General features: G+C 42.2%; 1 protein-coding gene across 1 annotated transcript in view; it reads left to right on the plus strand.

Annotated features, from left to right (window-relative positions):
* Positions 1-208: 208 nt before the first annotated feature.
* DNER (delta/notch like EGF repeat containing) overlaps positions 209-23,292 on the plus strand; it is a 284,346-nt gene continuing 261,262 nt past the window's right edge. The window contains exon 1 of the mRNA XM_081813453.1: positions 209-484. Within this exon, the coding sequence (XP_081669579.1) occupies positions 209-484 (276 nt within the window). The remainder of the gene's footprint in view (positions 485-23,292) is intronic.

The following is a 23,292-nucleotide window of genomic DNA, read 5'->3' on the forward strand; positions in this document are numbered from 1 at the left end:
GCCCGCCCGGAGCCCCGCCCCCGTTTGCCCCGCCCCTCAGGCCCCGCCCTCCGTTGCCCCGGGAACCGCGGATCCCAGCTGCTGCAGGAGGCGCCCGGCCCAGCGGAGCAGCCCTCGCCGCCACCGCCGCCGCTCCCGCCGCCACCGCCGCCGCCGCCGCCGCCGCACCCCGGCTCCGGCTCCCGCTCCCGCGCCCACTCGGTCGGCCATGCCGCCCCGCCGCGCCCCGGCGCCCGGTGCGCAACTGCTGCCCACGTCGGCCCTGCTGCTCCTGCTGCTCGGCGCGGGGTTCCGCGGCGGCTGCCTGGCCAGCCCGGTGCCCGCCGCGACCCTGCCCGCGCCCGGGCCGTGCGCCGCGCAGCCCTGCCGGAACGGGGGCGTGTGCACCCCGCGCCCCGCGCCCGGCCCGCAGTCCCCGGCCCCTGCCGGCGAGCCCGACTACAGCTGCACCTGCCCCGCCGGGGTCTCCGGCGCCAACTGCCAGGTGAGTGGAACCGGCGGGCGTGGGGCGGGGCGCCGGCCCAGGACCAGCAGCTTCTCTCCGCCCGACGCTGCGCGCTGCTCGGCGCGGGGCTCCAGCACGCTTGATACCAGCTTCTCCTTCTTCGGGGAGGGGATGAATCTGGCCTCCTGGCCCGCGTGGGTGCGAACCCCTGGCCGACCTAGCAAGTGCCTCTTCCCTACCCACCCCAGTTCTCCTGCCGTGCCAGCCCGGGGCTCTCGGGGCGCGCCGCTCCAGGGCCTGGCAGCCACCCTAACCCCGTTACTCCTGGCACGACCATGGGCCCCCAAGTGGCGCGCCCCTCCTGGCCCGGGCCAAGCCACGCTCCGCCAGAGCGGGGTCTCGGTGCTCGCCGGGGCAGCTCAGGGGAGCCAGCTCCGAGCGTCCCGGGCGAGGTGTTCAGTGTCCAAGCAGCCCCTGCTCCCAGTCCCGCTGGCCCCTGCGTGTGTCGAGGGTGCGCGGTATGGGAGTCGGGTGATGGCGGGCTCCGTGCCAGGTGGTCGGACACTTTCTTTCCTTTCCTCCAGCCTTGAAGGCTCTGATCTGCCAGCTGGAGGCCGGGAGGGCAGCTGCTTTTCCGCGCCCTGCGACCGGCCCTTTCTGGGCTTAGGAGGGGGTGTTGCAACAGTCAGAGATGTTCGAGGGGACATTGTGCGTGGGGCTCGGTGTGTCTCGCTCCGGGCTGGCCGCTCCTCGAGGCGCACGCTTGGGACGGGCATTCAGGGCGTGAGCAGGGCACTGGGAAGCTTCGAGGAAGCGTGGGGCGGCGCGAGGGATGGGAAATGGCCAGCGGCCGCGCGTGGATTTGGGATTTACAAGAGAATTTGGCAGAACATAATAAAAGAGGCTGGATTTACAAGTATGCTAAAGCTCAGTGAAACGTATTAACCTAGTAACATCAACATTTTCAAATAGGCGAGTCGGTAGCGGCGTGTGTGCGGGTAGAAAATCCCCAAGTCTCTGTTCCAGGGCAGGGGCAAATAATGAACTTCTCTGGAATTATTCAGTTAAACCAGGTGAATGTGAAACATATCTGGGATCAGATGCTTTCTTTCATGCATTTGGAGTGGAGGAGTTTGTTTCATAAACATTTTATAAAATGCTCCAAGAGTTACTTAGAGAAAGCCCAAATGGACTCTTCTTTCTGCAGGGGAAGAAAGGCCACATATGACATGAGATGAGCTAAGCTTTAATATTTTTTTTTAATAGAGCTAAAAGGGATTGAGAAGCTTGACCTTGACAGCCAGAATGTTTGCTATTTCCTAGAATTTTGTTTTCTTTAGTAGCAAATTACCAACCTGAATCTGTCTTTTCAATATTGTGCCCTTCTTTGTTAACTGGTTCCAGTAAGCTGTAATTTCCTCAAAGGGGATGATGATGATGATGATGATGATGATGAGTGTGTGTGATATGACCATCCGGGTGGATTTGGGGCATGATGACTATTTGGGGAATTTGCTGTTGGAGGCTCTCTAACCATTAGGACAAAATCTTGCTTACTAATTTCCCCCATTGATTGATGATGTATATGACTTTTCCTGAAGAAATGAGTTGCCTGAAGGCTTCTGTCGAACTGCTGTTATATTTACATGTCTGAATTCCATCCTGGAAAGAAATAATTGGTTCAGATTCAGAGTATAGTAGGGATGGACAGAAGAAGGTAGGTTAGTGTGTACTTCAGTTTAAGTAAAGGGAAAGAAAAGCTGGACATTGGGAATTTAAACCAACTCTGAGATTTTTGTGTGTGTGTGTGTGACTCAAAAATTATAAGGAATCTTCAAGAAATGGAAATACCTCAGTAGTGTTTCCTAGATGACTAACAGAGAAACATAAATATTTTTTTGTCCTAAGTAGTAGGCTTGATATGTAATGAAATTCATCCAGAAAAGACTCACAAACTAAAACCTAAATATTGCAGAACCAACTGGTTCAAAACAGATTTAGGTTTCTTGTCTAGCTCCCATTCCAGCAGTGTTAGCTGTGGAGTGCTGCCCACCTGAGGAGAAGCAATACCGGGTGTTCTGAGCTCCCCGTTGGAGAGAGAGCTGAAATAAGTCTAATTCTAACAGGAAAGCTTAGCAAATTTGGAACCCGATCTGGCTTGGTTACCCAGAAGAACTTAACTGAGATGATTCAGAGCCTTATAACCCCTAAAAAATTGAATCCTGGTAATTTCAGTTTAATCTTGTATGATCTTGCAGTTGTACTCGAGACTCTCGTTTTCTGGGGGGGGGGAGGGGGGAAGAAGGCAATCTCTATAGAGAAGATAAACAGAGAGGGAAAAAAAACCCCTTACACACACTCAGTTACAGATAAGGGGAATGGATGTTGGCCTTTGCAGACGGGTGCTTACTGAAATAGAACCTAATGCTCACTGGATACATTGGAAATGGAATTTTACCTGTATGTGAAGAGAAGCCTTTAAACAGAGTGTCACCCCTCCCCCCATCGCAAAGACAATAATGTTAGCAATGGAAACAATAGAACCTAACTCGGAAGTTTTGTTTCTTTTCTTTCTTCTATTTCTTCTCTTTCCTCTCTTCTCTTGTCTTCTCTTCTCTTTCCTTGTCTTTTTTTTTTTCGAGAAAATTAAGAAACTCATAAGCCATTCGTTAGGATTAAAATGGATTTAGGCTGTTTTCAGCTTTTCTGTGGTCGGCTGACTGACTTCTGGTGGCGCCCGGTGACAGGCACTCACAGGCTCTGGGAACTAACTGGTGTGGAGGCAGGATGTGCGATTTTGAGGTTGAGCTGCCACAGTTAAAACCTGCTCTGACAGGTGATCTAAACTGACCGAGCCTCAGTTTCCTCATCTTTGAGAACGAGATCTACCTCATAGGGTTTGTAATAAAGGGTCTGATTTGGGTTTTTGATGTGTGACCATTGACAGCTTTTCAGTCTCACCTCTCCCTCTTGCCTTCTGCTCCACATCCGGGCAAACTGATCCGAAAGCCTGGGTGTTGGGGAGGGGTTCCAACCCCGTAAGCCCCGCCCATGCGCTACTGGCTCCGCCCCTGCCTGCAGCTCCCTGTTCACGCCCCCAGGCCGCTTCCTTTCCCTTCTGTTTTAAGCCACCGGGGATCTATTTGGGAGCTGCCTGATCTCCCCAGAGAGCCCCATTATGTGAGCAAGAAACCTGTTCATCCCCTGCTGATGTGTGTGTGGCATTTTCAGTCTTGACATTCAAATCAAATTTTGAGTGGCTGACCATCCTGTCTGTGGGATATCCACAACAGGGTTTTTGGGAGGATTAAATTAATTAAGTGTTGGTAAATCACTGAGCACCCGTGGTTCCTCCATAAATTCCACCTCTTTTCTTTCTTTTTTCACCTTTGTACACATTTCATATGCTCATCACCTAATTGTATGAGGTAGCTAGAACAAGTGTCATCTTTTGTCAAATGTAGAAATTGAAACTCATTTTGACTGAATGACTAATCTCAGATCTAACATTTTGATTGCCCTGAAAACCATACAACACTTAAAATACATTTTTTTTTAGTCCTCTATCATACTTAAACAGGAATAAATCACGAGGGTTCAATGGATTCTAAAATGTATATGGAAACCACCCTACAGAGAAATGATGATGGTGGTGGTGTTAATGGTGGTGAGGATGATGATGGTGGTGGTGATGATCAAGCACTTGTCATGCACCAGCACTGTTTTGGGGGCTTTACCAAAATAATTCACCAGTCTTCATAGTGTCTGATGAGCTGGGTGCAGCAACCGTCCTTGTTATATAGATGAAGTGCAGAAAAGTTAAATGACTGGCCCAGGGTCACACGACCAATCGGTGGTAGAACTGGCATTTGAACCCAGTAGCTGGTTTGATGCAGAGCTGTAGAGTTTAAAGTCCAGCCCTGGCCCTGTCTTTATTCACTGTGTGACCTTAAGCAAGGGCTATAACCTCTTTGAGTGTTATCAGTAAAAAGGAGATGAAATGATTTGAGTCTGGTTTTGCTCTAAAACAAGGAGCTTGAACGGCTCTGCTTAGCTGGGGCAAAGGGCCGCAGGAATGACAAAAACACAGCGAATTCTCCTTATGCCATCCCCCAAGCAGGGCTTTCACCTCAGGGTTAGAATTCTGGGTCCTAGCTGAAGTTCTTTTTCCCATGATGACAAGCAAATGGGCACTAAATAAAAGAAATACAAATATTTCTGGTGGGTTTGAAAAAAAACTCCCAACTTCAGAAATATCGAGGCTGCTCTTCTTGCCTTTCGGATTCATTTGGGAAATTAGGCAGGTATCAGAGGCGGCAGCTGCTGAGCCACTTTTTCTTTTCCTCTCTTCTCTTGGGCCAAAGTATCGATTATTTAAATTATTTTAATTTGTGTTATTTTACTTGTAAAACTTTCTTGTGGTAATGAAATAATCCTTTGCCAGATATTCAAGCCGTCAGATACCTGTTTTTTTCATCTCATGTTCCCTAGGAATCTTATCCTTTGGGATTATAATGACAATGTGTCAATTTCTGCACTTGGAGCAAGAAGGGGTTGCTTGTGTGGCTACTTTTTATGTAAGTTAATTTTACTCGCTAAGCTGATTCTATAATCCTCTCTTCTGATTAAACATGCTAACTTGAAACAATGGTTCTGCTTCTGATGAATCCATTTTTAAAAAAGATTTTATTTATTTATTTATTTAGAGAGTGGTGGGGAGGGGCAGAGGGAGGGGGGAGAGAATCTCAAGCAGACTCTGCGCTGAGTGCTGGAGCCCAAAGCAGGGCTCACATCTCACCACCCTGAGATCATGACCTGAGCTGAAATCAAGAGTCGGATGCTTAACCGACTGTGCCGCCCAGGCACCCCTGATTGAATCCATTTTTGATGGAAGGTAGCTAACAAACAACAAAAAAGAATTCTGGTTCTTTGCACAGCATCAGTCCAGTGGACTTTTTGCACACATATGCACACAGAAGCTCACACACACACACACACACAAACTCACGCACACATTTACTCACTCACAAACTCACATGGTGACGTGTGCAAAACGTCCAGTATTACCTGAAGTATCAAGAGACTGCTTCTTTCTCTGGTTCTTCTGTCAACTTTTTGTGACCTTGGGAGAGTGATTAAACATCCTTGAACCTCAGTGTTCATATCTCTAAAATGGACAAATATATTTGCCTTATTTTCTTCATAGAAAAGATGAAATTCACAAATGGGAATACAGTAAAGTTTTATCAGTAAGTAGAAAGAAGCATGGGAGTTTTAAAACATTTTTTAAAAAAGTAAAAGTTGCACAAATACAAGGTATACCAAGAAAAGGACTATAAAATTTCCGTATAGAATATGATTATGCCATTTTATTCCTGTCTGAGATGGTCTTTCTTCAACGAACAGACTCAGCTTTTTCTCTCCACTAGGATGAGTTATACTACAACAGAAGTATAAAAAAGGAACAATTTGTTGTATTAAAATTTTGATAAATGTGTAGTTCTTTTTTATTCTGAAATAAATGAATAATTTCTCAGAAAATTCCCAGGGACTTCATTTTCCTTTGAAATGAATGAGAAAAGCTTGTTAAAATCCTATAACAATTTTAGTAAAAGAAAGAAACAGTTGCTTTTCTTGGTGTTGTTAAATTGAAGTGATTTTCTTATTTTGTTTATCTAGTGCATTCTTAGGAAACATCACTTTTCTCAGCTTGGCCACCTGACAAAAACGCATTCTGTCGTTAGCTTCTTTGCTTAAGCGTCTCGTGTGACAGGGTACCATCCAAAATGGTTTTGTTTGTGTCCACATTTCACAAACATCAAACAAGAAAGAAAACCTATCTGCAGCTGAAGGGTATTTGAGTCAGAAAGCAGAATGCCCGAGTTGTATTTTTAGATCTCCTTAGAGATTCAAGTAGGCAGCTGTGGTCCGAGCTGCTTAACCCAGCCGCAGGGACTACAGAATCTTGTCCCCCAAGGAGAAAATCCAATAACACAGCAAAGTTTTGTGGACAGAATTTCTTTAGATTTATCCCTTCCTCCGTTCCTGACACTCCCCTCACCTACAACTGCTGCCCAGCCCTGACGGCTGGGAAGAATCACCTGGGAGCTTTTAGAAAGATGAGTGCCTCTGTCCTGCTGTCCCCTTGTCCCCAGATTCTGACTGAACTGGTCTGGGGTGGGGCCTGGGCGCTGGTGATTTCTTTAAATGCTGTCCAGGTAATTCTACTGTATGACCAGGATTGAGAAGCCCCCGCTAGACCCCTGTCGTGGCCCTGCAGCCCCCACTGCCTGCCTAGCACGGAGCTAGCATGTGGCAGAGAAAACAAATCAGTCACACCTGCTCTTGGTCATTCTCACCAGAAGAGTGTCTAGTTTCGAAGGGCCTGACATTCCTGGCCCACAGCCTCCTCAAATGGCAGAGGTTTGCATCTCAAAGTGGACCTGAAGTCTCCACGAAGGAGCCGGATGGGTGGAAAGAGTCCAGCGTGCATTGGAATCCAGCTCTGAGTGCGTTGGATAAGGAATTCGTTGTCCTGAGGTTTGGTTTTCTCATCTGTGAAAATGGGATCCTGAGGCCAGCCTTGCAGGCTATTGTAGCTTGGAAACGTATCTAGCTCAGTGACTAGCCTGGGAGACACCCAATAAAAAGGTAGCTGCTGCGCACACCTATAATAGGAATCTTATTTATTTTATACCTTTCTTTACAAAAGTGGGGGGCCTAGAAAGCCCTTTCTCTTGGACAAAAAAAAAAAAAAATCCTTTCTTACCTGACTTCCAATGAGACCCAAATTCCACCAGTAGAGATTCATTTCTTTGGTTGTGACAGATCAGATGCTAGAAGACTTGGATCCTGGGGCTGACTCCCCACAGCATTCGCTTCTGTTGGTTCCTCCTCTGTACTCCACTTACCAAGTGGCAGCCAAGAACAGAGAACAATGTGAATGGAGCATGCGCTCATGGCCTAGGCTTTCATGGAATCATTCATTGTTTTATTTGAACACTAACCCATCTTCAGTCAACATTCATGATGTGAGTCTTAGATAGTTGTCTTCAAGGGGAGTGGTGTCTCTGAATCGCTCCTCTCTGCTCTCCAGGGTGAGTGAGGGCAGAGCAGGACCCAGGACTGGGACGGGCACCCAGACAGCAGACAGGCCCCCAGTGCAGGGGCCCCACATAGTAGGTGCCCCATAAATATCGTTGAATACACAACTGGCTTCAGTGGGGTGTAGCTTTGGGCACCACGAGGGCACTGGGCACCATGGGGGGATCTAGGCGCGTGGGGAGGGGTACTGTTTAGGAGAGGGGTACTGTTTAGGAGAGGGGTACTGTTTAGGAGAGGGAAGGTACAGGAAGACAGATTTAACCCGTTTAATAGCTTCCCTGGTGCCAGGTCTGTTCTGGGCAGTGCACCATGGTTTTCAGTAAATTCTTTGCAGTAGCATTGGCTTTTAATCCTTCTAATAAAGCTTTATTTTCATAATACCTTGGAGGGCAAAGGACAGCCTGCGTCGTGTCTCTCCCTCCCCTCCATGCCAAGAGCTAAGAACGGTTTTAGCATTTTTAGTGTTATTATTTATTTATTTAGAGAGAGCGTGAGAGGTGGGAGAGGGGCAGAGGGAGAGAGAGAATTCCACAACCCTGAGATCGTGACCGGAGCCAAAATCAAGAGTCAAGCACAACCAACTCAGCCACCCAGGTGTCCAGTTTTAACATTTTTAAATTGTTTGAGGCAAAAATCAAAAAGAGAATAATATTTTGTGATGTGTGAAATTATAGGAATTTGAAATTTCAGTGCCCATCAATAAGGTTTTATTGACCACAGCCACACCCATGCATTTAAGTATTGTCTGTGACTGCTTCGGAGCTCCAGGGACAAAGCTGAGTCATTGTGACCGATCAGTATGGCCCCCAAGGCTGAAGATACTGATCTGGCCCTTGACAAAGGAAGAAGCTCGCTGAATGTTTCCGTAAATGTTGGTGGAAAGAGTTTACCTTTCTGTTTTCATTTATTTGACTTAGCTAAAGCCTGGTCCCCCTTGCTCCCCCTTTTCTCTTCCTCCTGGTCCCTTGTCCTTGAGGGGTGTCCAGAGCCAGGTTCCAGGGCTGGGAGCCGTGGGAGACACATGGACAGATAAACAGAGCCCTTGTCTTGGAACTGCTTTCATCTCAGAAGTCGTCCTAGACAGAATTTAACTTTTCATTGCCCATCAGGCCTTGGTTGAATGTGTTTGGACATGGTAGTTACAGTCTGTTTCCAGGGAGGCAGTAGGGAAAGGAAATACTAGCTGTCAGGGCTTGGAGTGGGAATTTCGAGGTTTAGAATCCCTGCCCAGTGCCAAGCTTATTAGGTTTCTTAACCCTGATTCCTCACTCATAAAGAGGGTGGTTGTAAGGGTTAAGGGGAGTAGCTTGGGAAGTCCCAGCACAGAGTGGGCCCTCTGACCATACAAATTATTTTTATAAAAGTGGACACAATTGTCCAGTTCATGGCTAAGGAAACCTACCTGGGGGTGGGGTGGGTGTCCTACGGCACAGTGACAGTGGGGGATCTGGGCCCTGGCACTGTGGCTTCGAGTACAGTGTTTTATTATTACTGTACTGTACTTGTCCCACACCGTTCCATGTTTATGACTTTGAATGTGAGTGCCCGAGGGGACCGGGAGAGGAAGAAGGGCTAGAGCTTCCAGGTCAGGCAGTTTTAGTTTCTGTAAGGATGCTTTGGGTTTGTACAATGTTAAGGTCTTTCTTTCTTAAAGAGAGAAAAAAGGCAGAAGGCTTTTGAAAAAGAGCAAGGATTGGAGAAATGAAATCAGTGTATTTGAAAGAAAAGGCTCTTGAGAAGAGAAACATGTCTGCTATCTTTGCTAGCAGTTCCTGAAAGCCAGCACATCCTTCAGAATTTCAATGTTGGCACTTATCTGCTGCTTGTAGTTAATTTAAAGAAACATTCGTAATGACTCCTGGGTTTCAGAGGCAAATTAAAACTCCTTTATGGAAGGCATTCTGTGGTGGAAGTAATCACAAGAGATGAAAAAGACCTAGTTCTGTTTTTCACAGGAAATCAGAACCAGAGTCTATAGTAAATGGGCTGATACCTGCCAGTGGAAGGACAGCCCAGGGAGGGGGACGGCCAGTCTCCCACATTCAAGGTCAGAATTCTGGAATACGTTATTTAAGGAAAAATCACATGCTTAATTTTTAGGCAACATGGAATGTATTAGAAGAAGCGAAGTGTTAAATATGTCCTCAATATATTACCTTAGAAAGGGAAGACTTTATATAGGAACCATGCAAAGAAAACCAAAACTTCTAACTGCAAACCGACCTCCCCATTGTTCCTTATACAGAGGATTTCCAGACATTTTTTTTCATTGACTTATAACTTACATACAGTGAAATTCACCTTTTTAAGCATTCGGTTCTATGACTTTTGCTGTACAGTTGTTGTAACTACCACCATAATCAAGAAAAGGAACGGCTCATCACCCCCCATACATTTCCTCGCTCCACTTTGTAGTAAACTCTATCCCTGGCCTCTGCCCTTGGCCACTGTTGGTTTGATTTCTGTCCTTATACTTTTGCCTTTTCCATAATATCATATCGATAAAATCACACAACCTGTGTGCTGCTTCTACTTAACATGCTTTTGAGATTGATCCGTGTGGTTGTGTGTATCCAGAGTTTGTCTCTTTTCTCTTCCCGACTAGTATTCCATTGTATGGATATACTGCAGGTTTTTTTCTCACCAATGGATGGCATTTGGATTGTTCCCAGTTTTTGGTGATTGTGCATAAAGCTGCCAGAAACGTTCACGTGGAGGTCTTTAAATGGACATACGATTTTCATTTCCTTGAATAAATACTCAGGAGTGGGATTGCTGGGTGATGTAAATGCAAGTTCAACTTTATCAGAAGCTGGCAAACTGCTTTCCAGGATGGCGATATCATTGTGCATTCCCATCAGCAGCAAATGAGAGTTTCAGTCACTTGCATCCTTATCAGTTCGTGGTTTTGTGGGTGATTTAGATTTTAGCTGCTTTAATAGGCGTGCAGTGTTATTACATTGTGGTTTTAATTTGCATTTTCCTAATGACTAAAAAAATAATATTTTTTTAAATATACTAGTTGCTATGCATATGTCTTCTTTGATGAAGTGTCTGTTCAAATGAATTGTGAGAGTTCTTTCTATATTTTGGGTGCAAATCCTTGATTTGATATATGACTGGCAAATATTTTCTCCTAATCTGTGGCTTGTCTTTTCATTTACTTTTTTTTTTTTTTTAAGATTTATTTATTTTAGTGAGAGAGCGAGTGCGAATGAGGGGGAGGGCAGAGGGAGGGAATCCCCCCCCCAGGAGACTTCCTGCTGGGCACTGAGCCTGAGGCCATCTCCCAACCCATGAGATCATGACCCATGACATCATGACCTGAGCTGAAACCAAGAGTCAGATGCTCAACTGACTGAGTCACCAGGGGACCCTTGTCTTTTCATTTTCTTTTCTTTTCAAGATTATTTATTTATTTATTTATTTGAGAGAGAGAGTGAGAGAGAGAGCACAAGAGGGGGGAGCGGGAGAGGGAGAAGCAGACTCCCTGCCGAGCAGGGAGCCCGATGAGGGACTCGATCCAGGGACTCCAGGATCATGACCTGAGCCGAAGGCAGTTGCTTAACCAACTGAGCCACCCAGGCGCCCGTCTTTTCATTTTCTTAACAGTGTCTTTCAAAGGGCAGTTTTTAAGTATTGCTGAAGTCTCATTTATTATTTTTTTTTCTTTTGGTGGTTTGTGCTTTTTTGTATCCTAAGAAATCTTTGATCTAAGGTCACGAAAATTTCCTCCTGTTTACTTCCAGAATTGTATTGTTTGAAGTTTACATTTGAGTCTCTGATATACTTTGAGGTAATATTTGTATGTGGTGCAATGTATAGGTAATTTTTATTCACTTTTGGCATATGGATATCCAGTTAGTTCCCCAAAACATTTGTTGACAAGACTATCTCCACTGAATTATCTTGGCAGCTTTGTTAAAAGTCATTTGACCATAGTATGTGGGTCTACTTCTAGACTCTATTCTATCCCATTGACTTTATATATCTATCCTTTTGCCAATTCCACATTGTCTTGATTACTGTAGTTTTATAGTAAGTCTTGAAATCAGGTTGTGGGAGTCTTTTAAATTTATAGTAAGTCTTGAAATCAGGTTGTGGGAGTCTTTTAAATATTACACATTGTTTTTCTGATATCAAATTTAACTGGGAGTCTATATTTTTAATTTGCTAAATCTGGCAACCTCACCTCAAAGGCTTTACTAATCCTTACTCCAGTTCCCAGATATTTTCTGAAGAGTACATCAATGGCACTTTAAATTCTTGCAAAACAATTAAATAAGGCAAATTTTTATTAACTTGCATTTAAAATATTAATTTAGCTCATAGTTTTACATCTTCATGGGCCCTTTTAAGAACAACTGTCAAACTATGTTAGGGCATTAAAAAAATCTGTGAACCTGTAGTGAAAAGAGCCCATTGGTAAACTTTTCTTACCCTCTTTCCAACCCTTCTACTAATCTCATACTTCTGCACTAATCATTGTTTACATTTTGGTGTGTAGTTTTACATTTTCCTCTCTGTACATATAAGCATATATGAAGCTAAATACTCATAATATACATGCAGCTATTTTAGATAAAAATAAAAGCATCCCATGCATACTGTTCTGTAACATTTTCTTCATCTATTTTGAACATCTTACTATGTCTTAAAACAGAAAGCAAACTCATCCTTTTTGATGGCTGAATCGTACTCCTTTGTGTGGTTGTATGACTATGTTTTAGTCTTTACTGATGTACATTGTTTCCATTTTTTCAGTTATAATGTTGCAGTAGCTATACACACAATGACGTATATGTGTATATATAGATACATATATTAAATATTCTAATATTGCTAAATTGCCATCCAAAAAGGTTGGACAGTTTTGTATATTTACTAACAGCATATGAGAATGCCTGTTTACCTACATTTTTGTCATTACTGGTTTTCCTATTTTTCTTTTATTTTTGTGTGTTAACTGATAAAATATGGCATCTCATTGGTTCTCTTTGCATTTTAAAAATTACAAATGAAAATTACAAATGAGAGATAACATTTCTTATGAATTGCCTGTTCTTATTTTTGCCTAATTTTCTTTTGGGTTGTCTTTTTTTCCCCCTACTGATTTGCAATAGCTCTTTGTTATTAAAGGAAATTAGCCTTTTGTCCTTTCTGTTTAAATATTTTTTTCCCTGTTTATTATTTTTCTTTTGGTTCTGCTGACGCTCAGTGTTTTGCTCTTTAGAAGCTTATAATTTTTGGTTCTTATTTAGCCAAACTCATCAATGGGGTGGCTGATTAATTTTAATTAGAGCTCTAATGTTTGATACCAATACTATGCTTTACATAGTATTACATAATGCAATATTTTGAGAGTTACTTGATTTGAGCCAGGAGTTTGCTTTTGAAGAATTCCATTTTGGCCTAGATTTATATTGATAGGACTGATCCTATTGTCTTTTTAGGATCTACAATTAAATATAGCCCCAGTTTATGCTTATTTTAAGAAGGGTTGGCATGGATTTTCTAAATCATATTTAAACACTTGTAATTTATCTTGACTTTTTTTTGAGTCTGAAACACTGCAACAATTTTATTAAGATCCTTCTTCTTCTTCTTTTTTATTTCTTTTTAAAGATTTTATTTATTTATTTGAGAGAGAATGAGATAGAGAGAGAGCATGAGAGGGGGGAGGATCAGAGGGAGACGCAGACTCCCTGCTGAGCAGGGAGCCCGATGCGGGACTTGATCCTGGGACTCCAGGATCATGACCTGAGCCGAAGGCAGTCGCTTAACCAACTGAGCCACACAGGTGCCCTCTTTTTTTTTTTTTTTTTTTAAATAACTACTCAGCACATTTTTCCTTTAATAATTGGCATGGGTTCCTTAGTATTTTGTTAAAATTACCAAGTTAATTTTAATGGCATTATTGGATAATAGAGTATTTCTTAAAAGTTCTTGATGGTGTAATGGTCTGATTTCAAAAAGTGTTGTTCATCTATGCTTGGGCAGAAAAAGGCTCATCTTAATATTCAGCAAAATGCAAATTTCCCTTCTGCTTTAATCTCCATATCATGTTTTTCACATTTCCCCCCTGAGAACAACTTCATTTCTCCTGACCAGGGATGTTCATGGTCCTTTACCTTCATTTTCACTCTTTAAAATTGGCCATTGGTGTTTTTGGTTGTGCAAAAGGGAATTATTTTGTTTCTATAGAAAAGCCTCATAATGAGAAAATAATAAGAGATACAGAGAAATGAGAATATTAGCATTTCTGTGAGGCCTAAAATAAACTCTCAGCTGGAGAGAAGTACATTTAATGTTGTTATTTTTGTCTTTTACAAAGGGAGGGTAGGACAGGGGGTGAGGTGGGGCTTGGGGGCTATACTGACTGAAACGGAAGCACTCTTTTTGTTGTTGTTTCCTAAGGAAAACAATTGTTATTATTATGTTTGACCTTAATAGTGTTAAAAATGGTGCTAAAAATGATGCTGACCCTTTTTAAACATCACAATTGGATTTTATGTGAGGTTTCCCTGGCTTCCCTTACCTGCAAGTGTCCTTAAATATGTTTTGTATGCTTAGAAGTGTTTTTTTCAAGCAGAGCCTGTGGGAATTTAGGGAAAGTTGGGAGCCCACTTTCCTACTAGTGTGTTTGTGATTCCCTTAAAAACAGCCTCCTCAGTAAAGATGGGTCTTCTTTCCCAAAATGGAGAGTCTTTATTCTTGTCAGAGCTCACCAACAGACCCCTTCCTTCATGGGTCCTCCAAATGAAGGGTGCTTGCCTCTTGACATAAACTCCAAATCAGAAACCTGGAAAGAAGCTCATCTTACTGGAGGGTTCTAGCATTCTGTTCTTAGGGCTCTGACCACAGTGCTTTGGGAAGAAACTTAATGCATAGAGAGGAACAACAATGGATGTTGTGTGTATTACAGTAGAGAGACAGAAAGTCTTGAAATATGCCATAGTTTCTCATAATCCCAGATGACCTGAATTATATACCATCCCAGGTATATCCATGGGATCTGTGTTATCTTAAAAAATTTTTTATTGAGGTAAATTCACATAATATAAAAGTAACCATTTTAAGGTACACAATTCAGTGGCATTTAGTACATCCACAATGTTGTGCAATCAACATCTCTGTCTAGTTTGAAAATATTTTTATCATCCCAAAAGGAAATGCTATACTTATTAAATGGTTGTTCCCCATTCTTCCCTCCCACCAGTGGCTGGCAACCACCAATCTGCATTCTGTCTCTATGAATTTACCTATTCTTGATATTTCTTTTTTCCTTTTTTTTTTTTTTTAAGATTTTATTCATTTATTAGAAAGAGAGAGAGAGCAGAGCAGGGGCGGAGCGGGGCAGAACGGGGTGGGGAGGGGCAGAGGGAGAAGCAGGTTCCCCGCTGAGCAGGGAGCCTAACGTGGGGCTCAATCCCAGGACCCTGAGATCATGACCTGAGCTGAAGGCAGATGCTTAACTGACTGAGCCACCCAGACGCCCCATACAAATGACATTTATTTACCTATTCATCAGTTGATAGATATTTGGGTTAGACTTTTGGCTAGTGTGACTGATGCTGCTATGAAGATGCCTATGTGAGTAATTGTTTGAGTACCTGTTTTCAAATCTTTGGGGTATATTACAAGGGATAGAATTGCTGGGTCATATGGCAATTCTCTCTTTAACTTTTTGAGGAACTTCCAAATGGATTTCCATTTGTGTTATCTTCTTAGACTACCTGAGCCCCAGGTTCCTCCCTGAGATGGTTACTTGCAGCCTCTACTCACAGGCCAGACTCATGTCTTCTTGTTACTGTCCCTGCCTGGGCACACAGCAGCCAGGATGTTCATTCCTGGCCTGGTTTGTGGCCCTAATTCCCTGTGAGCCTCTGCTTGCCCAACTCCGTGGTGATTCCGTGGAAGAGCCCAGCCTCCTGTGGCTCCCTCTCAGGAGGGCCTGTCAGTGGAGAGCTCTGTTCTCTGGCTCAGCCTGAGCACTGCCCCTCCAATCCAGTGATTCACGCCTCATTCTCGTTCCTGTTGTCTGCTGAGCTCCTTTGGGAGAAATAGCTTGCCAGGTCACTTGAGCCACAATGAGTAAGTGGCCCTAGATGTCATTGGTCCAATTGCCTCATTTCACTGAGAAGGAAACTGAGGCCAGAAAGTTGGAAAATATTGTGTAGGGCCATTCAGGTCGTTCATGGCTGGTTGGAACTTGAGAAAGAGCTTTAACATCTCGTTGGGTGACCTTCAGATACCCTCTCCTAGGCCCTGGCACCCATCGGGCACATTCAGGATGTCACAGGGAGAAACAGAGCCTCACCAATAGTCATTGTGGGTTATAATACCATCTGAGCTAACGTGTTTGTTAAGGAACTAGTTCATGTGGGTTTATATAGAGCACTTACATTGCTAGTTTGAATGAATTCAGTGTAAATGAGTTCAAGTGGGCTGTGGGGAGGGATCCGCTACATTCAATGATGAGCCAAGGCAGGGCAGCTGGCCTGGCGATCCCTTGTTGCTTAGCAGCCATCACCAGGCAACTGGATTCCTACAACCTGAACCTGGTTTAGGTACTCAGGGATTGGGATTTGGGCAGTGCAATTGAGAAAGGAGTGGGAAGGGGATGTTTTGTAGGCTCAGGAACCCCCTTACCCCAATACAAAACAAATAAAAACAAGCCACCTTCAGGGAGCTGGCAGTTCTGGCAACTCTGGAGAGTTTGTGACCCAGAAAAGCTCATAAAACAATTGAATCCTAAGATCTAGTCCCTTACCACCAGTCCCTCTGTTCCCATGTCTTCCAGGCCTGTCCTACTCACAGCCTGACACAAAAGTACTTTTTTTGTAGAAAACTGGGAGCGGGGAGGAGTTGGCCTTTTTTGCTTATCAATGCAAGGCTAACAATCTAGGGAGCTCACTATTCCACTGGCAATTTCCGAGCAACCAATAAAATAGTTTTGGAGGAGATAATCAAGAGGATGTGACTGAGAGTTGACTGATAAGCTGAATCTCGGCAATCAGAGGCTCCTCATTCCCTCCCCATCCTGGGGATCTACATCATGCCCACCGTTCCCACAGTGGGAACCATTTTCAAGGATGCAGCCTTGAGAGAGTAAGGTGTTGTTGAGACCACCCGGACAGTGACTGAACCCAAGTAAAGCCTCTGTATAAACTTGTAAGATTTGGTGGGTGGGTGCAGTGATCCGCTTGTCTTGTGGCTGTCCAATCCCCTCAACACAGAGGAAAGTGGGACTGAGAAGAGGAGGGACTCATGGCCCAGGTGACATCAGTTGAGCCCCCTGACACTGCAGTGCCTCTACTTTTCAGTCATATGAATGTACAAACTTCCTTCTTGCATAAGCTATTTGAATTGAGTTTTCTGTTGCTTGTAACCCAAGACAAGACTTGTATGTAAGTTCCCTTACAAATTAATCCTGCTACCGACCATCTGGAGTAGCCTGCCTCTTTCTTCAGTCTCTCCCTGCCCTCTGAGCATGGAGGACAGTGTCAGATTTCACTCGAGAAGCTTCTAAGTTTGTAACCCAGACCAGACATACAATGAATTGTTTGGGTTTTTAAGTAGAAATATAGTTATTTAAATGTAAATACATTAAGCACTCCAATAAGGACTTGAGGGATTAAGTGGTGTCTAATTTTCCCATCTTATGGATGAGAAAAATGAGGACCAGAGAGGTTTGAAGACCAGGCCAGATCAAGGTTTTTCCACACTGTCTGTATTAATTAGTACTCTTTCCTCTGTATTGGCTTTATTCTGAAGTTCCAGATAGTGACCCCTGGCAGCTCTAGGTGCACACCATCCATAATATCAGCAACGTTAAGGGAACAGAAAGCCTCTATTCTTTAGTTGTTCTGAAAAGTCCCGAGATTAGCTCTCATTGGACTGACTTGGGTCATGTGTTCCTCTCTAAACCTATCACTGTGGCTAAGGGGTTAGATTCTGCTGATTGGCCAAAAAGCCTGGGTCATGTGCCCCAGTTAATCACATGGACCAAGATTGGAAGGAGGTCTTTTCTTAAGGAAATTGGGATACTATTCTTAAAATGAGGGAAAATAGCTATTGGGAATGAAGTCAACCGTTTCCCATTATACCCTACTGCCTTTTTCTTAGTGGCTATTCATATTTGAATGGAATTTCACCAAAAATGAATTCCTCTGTCTGTGTCTTTGCAGCCATTGATCTATCTCACTGGAACTTCTTGGTGGGGCACTTCTTATGGTGGCTGTGTATAAATTTCATTGCCTATATTGATATCTATTTTTCTCATTTTCATTGGTGATATTTTATATTGGCAAGCATATCAGGTTAAGGTAGTTGCAAAATATTCCAGTATACATTTTAGGAGGACTCTAAATAATCTGTTTCTCTCTTTCTTTGTCTCTGTCTCTCACACACATGTACACACAATGGCACAGTTTTAGAAAATGTATATGTGTCTTAATATCTGGCATTCAGCTGTTGTTCAGAATTGTTTATCTGATACGCATTTTCATCTTGATTTTACAGACATATAAATTGATAAAAGGATCACAGGTGATAATCAGCTGAAGTTCCCTCATCAGTTAACATTCTCTAAAGTGAAGCTGACTATTCCAGGGATTGGAATCTGTTCAGTGATTGATATAGTAGGAGACATGAGACTTGGAATCAGATGACCAAGGTTCTGGCTTGGCCACTTTTTAGGATGGAGAGGTTGTTTTGTCGGAGAGGAAGTCACACAGCTGACTAGAAATGAAGACTTCAAATCAACCAATCAATTAAAAATGAGGGAGAATAGACAATTCACCTGTGTAGAAGAATCCCAAGTAATTTGTGGATATACTTTTTCTTCAAGGAGGGAAGCCTAACTCCCACTCCTTAACTGTGGAGTGTGCATGGTGATATCCTTCCAAAGAATACAGTGTGCAAAGGGAGAATAAAAGACAAGCTTACAGTAAAGAAACCAGATAAATACTACTTTAACCAGTGTATCAGGGTTAACATCAACAAGGGTAAATCATATTAATAGTATGTACCCTTAACATGATCTGAGGAAACTGGCACTTTGCTCCTGTGGTTTTCCTTCCTCAAACGCATAACCCATATAATTATGAGAAGGACAGCAGACAAATTCTAATTGAGGGACAGTCTACAAAATCCCTGACCAGTTCTCCTCAAAACTGTCAGAGTCATTAAAAACAAGGAAACCCTGAGAAACAAACTGTAATAGCCGAGAAGAACCTGAGAAACCATGATAGCTGCATGTAATATGGGATCTTGTAACAGAAAAAGGACATTAGGAAAAAACCAAAGAAATTTGAATAAAGAATGGACTTTAGTCAATAATAATGTGTCAAATTGGTTCATTAATTGTGACAAATGTACCATACTAATGTAAGATGTTAATAAGGGAAACAAGGTGTAGAGTATATGGGAACCCTCTGTACTATTTTTACAACTTTTCTGTAAACATGAAACTATTTAAAATAAAAAAGTTTATTACAAGAAAATGAGGAATTTGACCCATGCTTTGACAGTCTTAAGTTACTATGGAGAATCCAGAAGCTGACTTTTTAAAGAAAGAGAAATCAGTCTGCTAGATGTGCATAGTAATCTTAAAATTATTACAGTAATATAGCTAATATTTAGAGTGTGCCAGGCAGTCTTCTAAGCACTTTATGTATACTAATTTATGTCACCTTTTTTAACCACACAAAGAAAGTAAGTACTGTTATTATTGACATCATCTCCATACCTTACTCCAATTTTACAGAAGATGAAAATGAAGTACAGAAAGGTTAAGTAACTGGCCCAAAGTCACACAGTAAGTGGAGAAGCTGGGCTATAAACCCAATCTGTGCTCTTCACCAGCATGCTGTAGTTTTTCTTTTGCTTTGGTGCCAGCCACAGTCTCTTAACTAGCTTAGATTTTGACCCTTTTGTGTTCAAATAAAAACAATTATGTGTGTGTGTGTGTATATATACTGGGAGACTTGCAGGATTACCACTACCCAGCTTTCAGTTATTTTGTGAGATTTAGCATATGGGGAAGCCCATCAGACTGACTAGGCATGCTTATATTCTTCTTTTTTTTTTTTAATTTTTTATTGTTATGTTAATCACCATACATTACATCATTAGTTTTTGATGTAGTGTTCCATGATTCATTGTTTATGCATAACACCCAGTGCTCCATGCAGAACGTAGGCATGCTTATATTCTTTATAAATCTAGTCCACTGGAACTCCCACTATGGCACTGATCTTTAATATATTTCATATTTTGAGCCCAGGACAAATTGACACTAGGAATTAGTTCAAAAGTATATTGATTTAATGAATGGTGTTGGAAAAACTGAATATCCGTATGTAAAAAAAAAAAAAAATGAAGTTGGACCCTTACCTTACACCATACAGAAAAATTAACTCAAACTGAATCAAAGACATAAATGTAAGAGCTAAGACTATAAAATTCTTGGAAGAAAACATAGAAGAAAAATTCCATGACATTGGATTTGGCAGTGGTTTCTTAAATGTGACACCAAAAGCATAGAAAACAAAACAAAAAAATAGGTAAATTGGACTTCATCAAAATTAAAAACTTTGTGCATCAAAGGATACTATTAACAAAGTGAAAAGGTAACCCATGGAATAGGAGAAATATTTGCAGATCATATATCTGAAAAGAGACTGATATTCAGAATATGTAAAGAACTCCTAAAACTCAATGACAGAAAAGCAAACAACCAAATGAAAAAATGGGCAAAGGATTTAAATAGACATGTCTCCAAAGAAGATATCCAAATGGCTAATAAGCACATGAAAAGGTGCTCAACATCACTAGTCATTAGGAAAAATGCAAATCAAAACCACAGTGAGATCCCAATTCACATTTTGTTATAAGAAATCCAAAATAGCAGGTGTCAGAGAAATTATAGCCCTTGTACTTTGCTGGTAGGAATGTAAAATGGTGTATCTGGTAATGATATGGCAATTAAACAGAAAATTAAACAGAAAATTACTATGTAATGCAGCAATTCTACTTCTGAGTATATACCCCAAAGAAGTAAAAGCAAGGAACTGGAACAGATAAAAGGACACCCATGTTCATAGCAGCATTATTCATAATAGCCAAAAGTTAGAAACAACTGAAGTGCCTATTGATTCCTGAAATCAATTAAGATAAAGCGTACATAAATACCAAATTGATGGATTTTTCTAGTAATTTATCCAAATCATCTACATTTTCAAATTTATTGACATAAATTATTCATAATCTCCTCCTGTGATTTTTAAAGGATCTGTTGGATCTGTAGTGATGGCTCCATTTCTGTTGTTGCTATTTGTTATCTGTGCTTTCTCATTTTTCATAGTCTTGCCAGTTTATTAATTTTATTAGTTTTGTCAAGATTTTATTAATTCTCTCTCTTTTTTACCTGTTTTATTAATTTCTGTTATCTTTACTTTTTATTTTTTCAATTTTCCTTGGGTTTAATTGATGTGTATTTTTTTAATTTCTAGGAATGAATGCTTAACTTCTTCATTTTTTAATGTTTGCATAATATATCTTTTTATTTTTTATTTTTATTTTTTTTAAAGATTTTTATTTATTTATTGAGAGAGATAGTGATAGAGAGAGAGCATGAGAGGGGGAGAGTCAGAGGGAGAAGCAGACTCCCCGCCGAGCAGGGAGACTGATGCAGGACTTGATCCTGGGACTCCAGGATCATGACCTGAGCAGAAGGCAGTCGCTTAAACAGCTGAGCCACCCAGGTGCCCCTCTTTTTAAAAATTGTTTTACTTGCTGTCTTTCTGTATTCTTACATTTAATGTGGGTATCTTGTAAGTAGCATATAGTTGGGCTTTTTTTTTTAATTTATTTTTTATTTTTATTTATTTTTTAAGAATTTTATTTATTTATTTGAGAGAGAGAGGGAGAGAGAGCACGAGCAGGGTAGGGGCAGAGGAAGAAGCAGACTCCCCACTGAGCAAGGAGCCCAATGTGGGGCTCGATCCCAGGACTCTGGGATCATGACCTGAGCCGAAGGTAGACACTTAACCGATTGAGTCACTGAGGCACCCCAGGGCTTTTTTTTTTTTTTTAATGTAGTTTGATGGTCTTTAGAGAGAGATGGCGGGGGTGGGGTGGGGGTGGGAGGAGGGGCAGAGGGAGAGGGAAAAAGAGAATCCCAAACAGATTCCCTGCTGAGCGCAGAGCCCAACATGGGGCTCAATCTCAAGACCCTGAGAGCATGACCTTGAGATTGTGACCTGACCTGAAACCAAGAGTTGGAGGCTTAACTGGCTAAGCCACCTAGGCACTCCTGGTCTTTGTCCTTAAATAGGAAAATTTGGTTGTTCTGTATTTAGTTACTGATATAATTGGGTTTATTTCTACCACATCATAACTCTGGTTCACTTTTAATGGTAAGGTGTTACCCATTGGGGTCCTAACCCCAAATGAGGGGGATTAATCAGGCTCACCATCCTTAGCAGGCCCTGAACTCCAGTTTTTGTTGCCTTAATTCAGTGAAACTGTCATCATTCTTCTCAATTTCTCAGAATTTTAACAATCTTTTCTGGAAAATTCAGGTACTTCTGGAGGGAAAAGCTATCCCAAGTGCTGTGTTCCTTTCTTGTTTTAGATCTTTCCCTGTAATTTTTCATAGCCTTGCTAGCCATCCCTTACCCTCACCTCCCCAGTATCTTCAGAGTGCTTCAAACAGTGTTTGTCCAGCTTTTTAGTTGTTCCCAGCAGTACTGTTGGTCTTAATAACCAGAGCTAACTTTACAAGAAACACAGGTCTAAAACTGATGTTTAAAAAAAAGAGTTTATGAAAATTTACTGACATAAAATCTAGTGTAGTCCATTCATTCTTAATAAATGGGCATTGATAAGAGTAAACTTGACCTATTATGAGATTTAACAAATGTGGGAAGCAGAATTACAGTCAGAAATGAAACAGTCATTCCAAGATTTGCAAACAGGCACACATACAAACATGCATACATGGGCAAAGTATAACTCTATTATTTTGCTTATTCTTCCATGACATTTGTCATCTTCTACTTACTTTATGATTTACTCTTTCATTGGGTCCACTGTTTATAGTCTGTCTCCCTCTTGCTGTAGCTCTCAATGAGGGCAGGGGTCTTAATTTTCTCACAGGTATAATCAAGCCCTTGGAACAGTGCCTGCGTGAGGGTAATAAATTCCTATTAATGTCCGTTGAGTGAATGAATGAGTAGTCCTGGAATGACAGAGCTGGAGGGGAGATTGGATTTACTCAGTTCACTCACTTCAACAATAAACATTTTGGGGCGCCTGGGTGGCTCAGTTGGTTAAGCATCTGCCTTCAGCTCAGGTCATGATCCCGGGGTCCTGCTAAGCGGGGAGCCTGCTTCTCCCTCTCCCTCTGCCCCTCCCCCGGTTCATGTGCTCTTTCTCTTGCTCTGCTCTCTCTCTCTCAAATAAATAAATAAAATCTTAAAAAAAAAAACCCAATAAGCATTTTATCAAATGCTGGTCCCATCCACGCCCCAGCACTGGGCAAACCAGGATGCATTAGGTGTATTCTCTGTGTACTGTGGTTATTAGGTACATGGAAAAACAGGCTCAAGGAAGGTTAAACGATTTGTCCAGTGCTACTCAGATTATAGAGGAGCAAAGGTCCTATCATTCTTTGAGACTCTGAAATAGAAATCTGCAAGGCATATTTTGCTTTACAGGCAAAGGGGAAAAAGAGC

Source organism: Leptonychotes weddellii, chromosome 3 (genome assembly GCF_054177405.1).
Source record: "Leptonychotes weddellii isolate Sample4059 chromosome 3, ASM5417740v2, whole genome shotgun sequence".
Taxonomy (NCBI): Eukaryota; Metazoa; Chordata; class Mammalia; order Carnivora; family Phocidae; genus Leptonychotes; species Leptonychotes weddellii.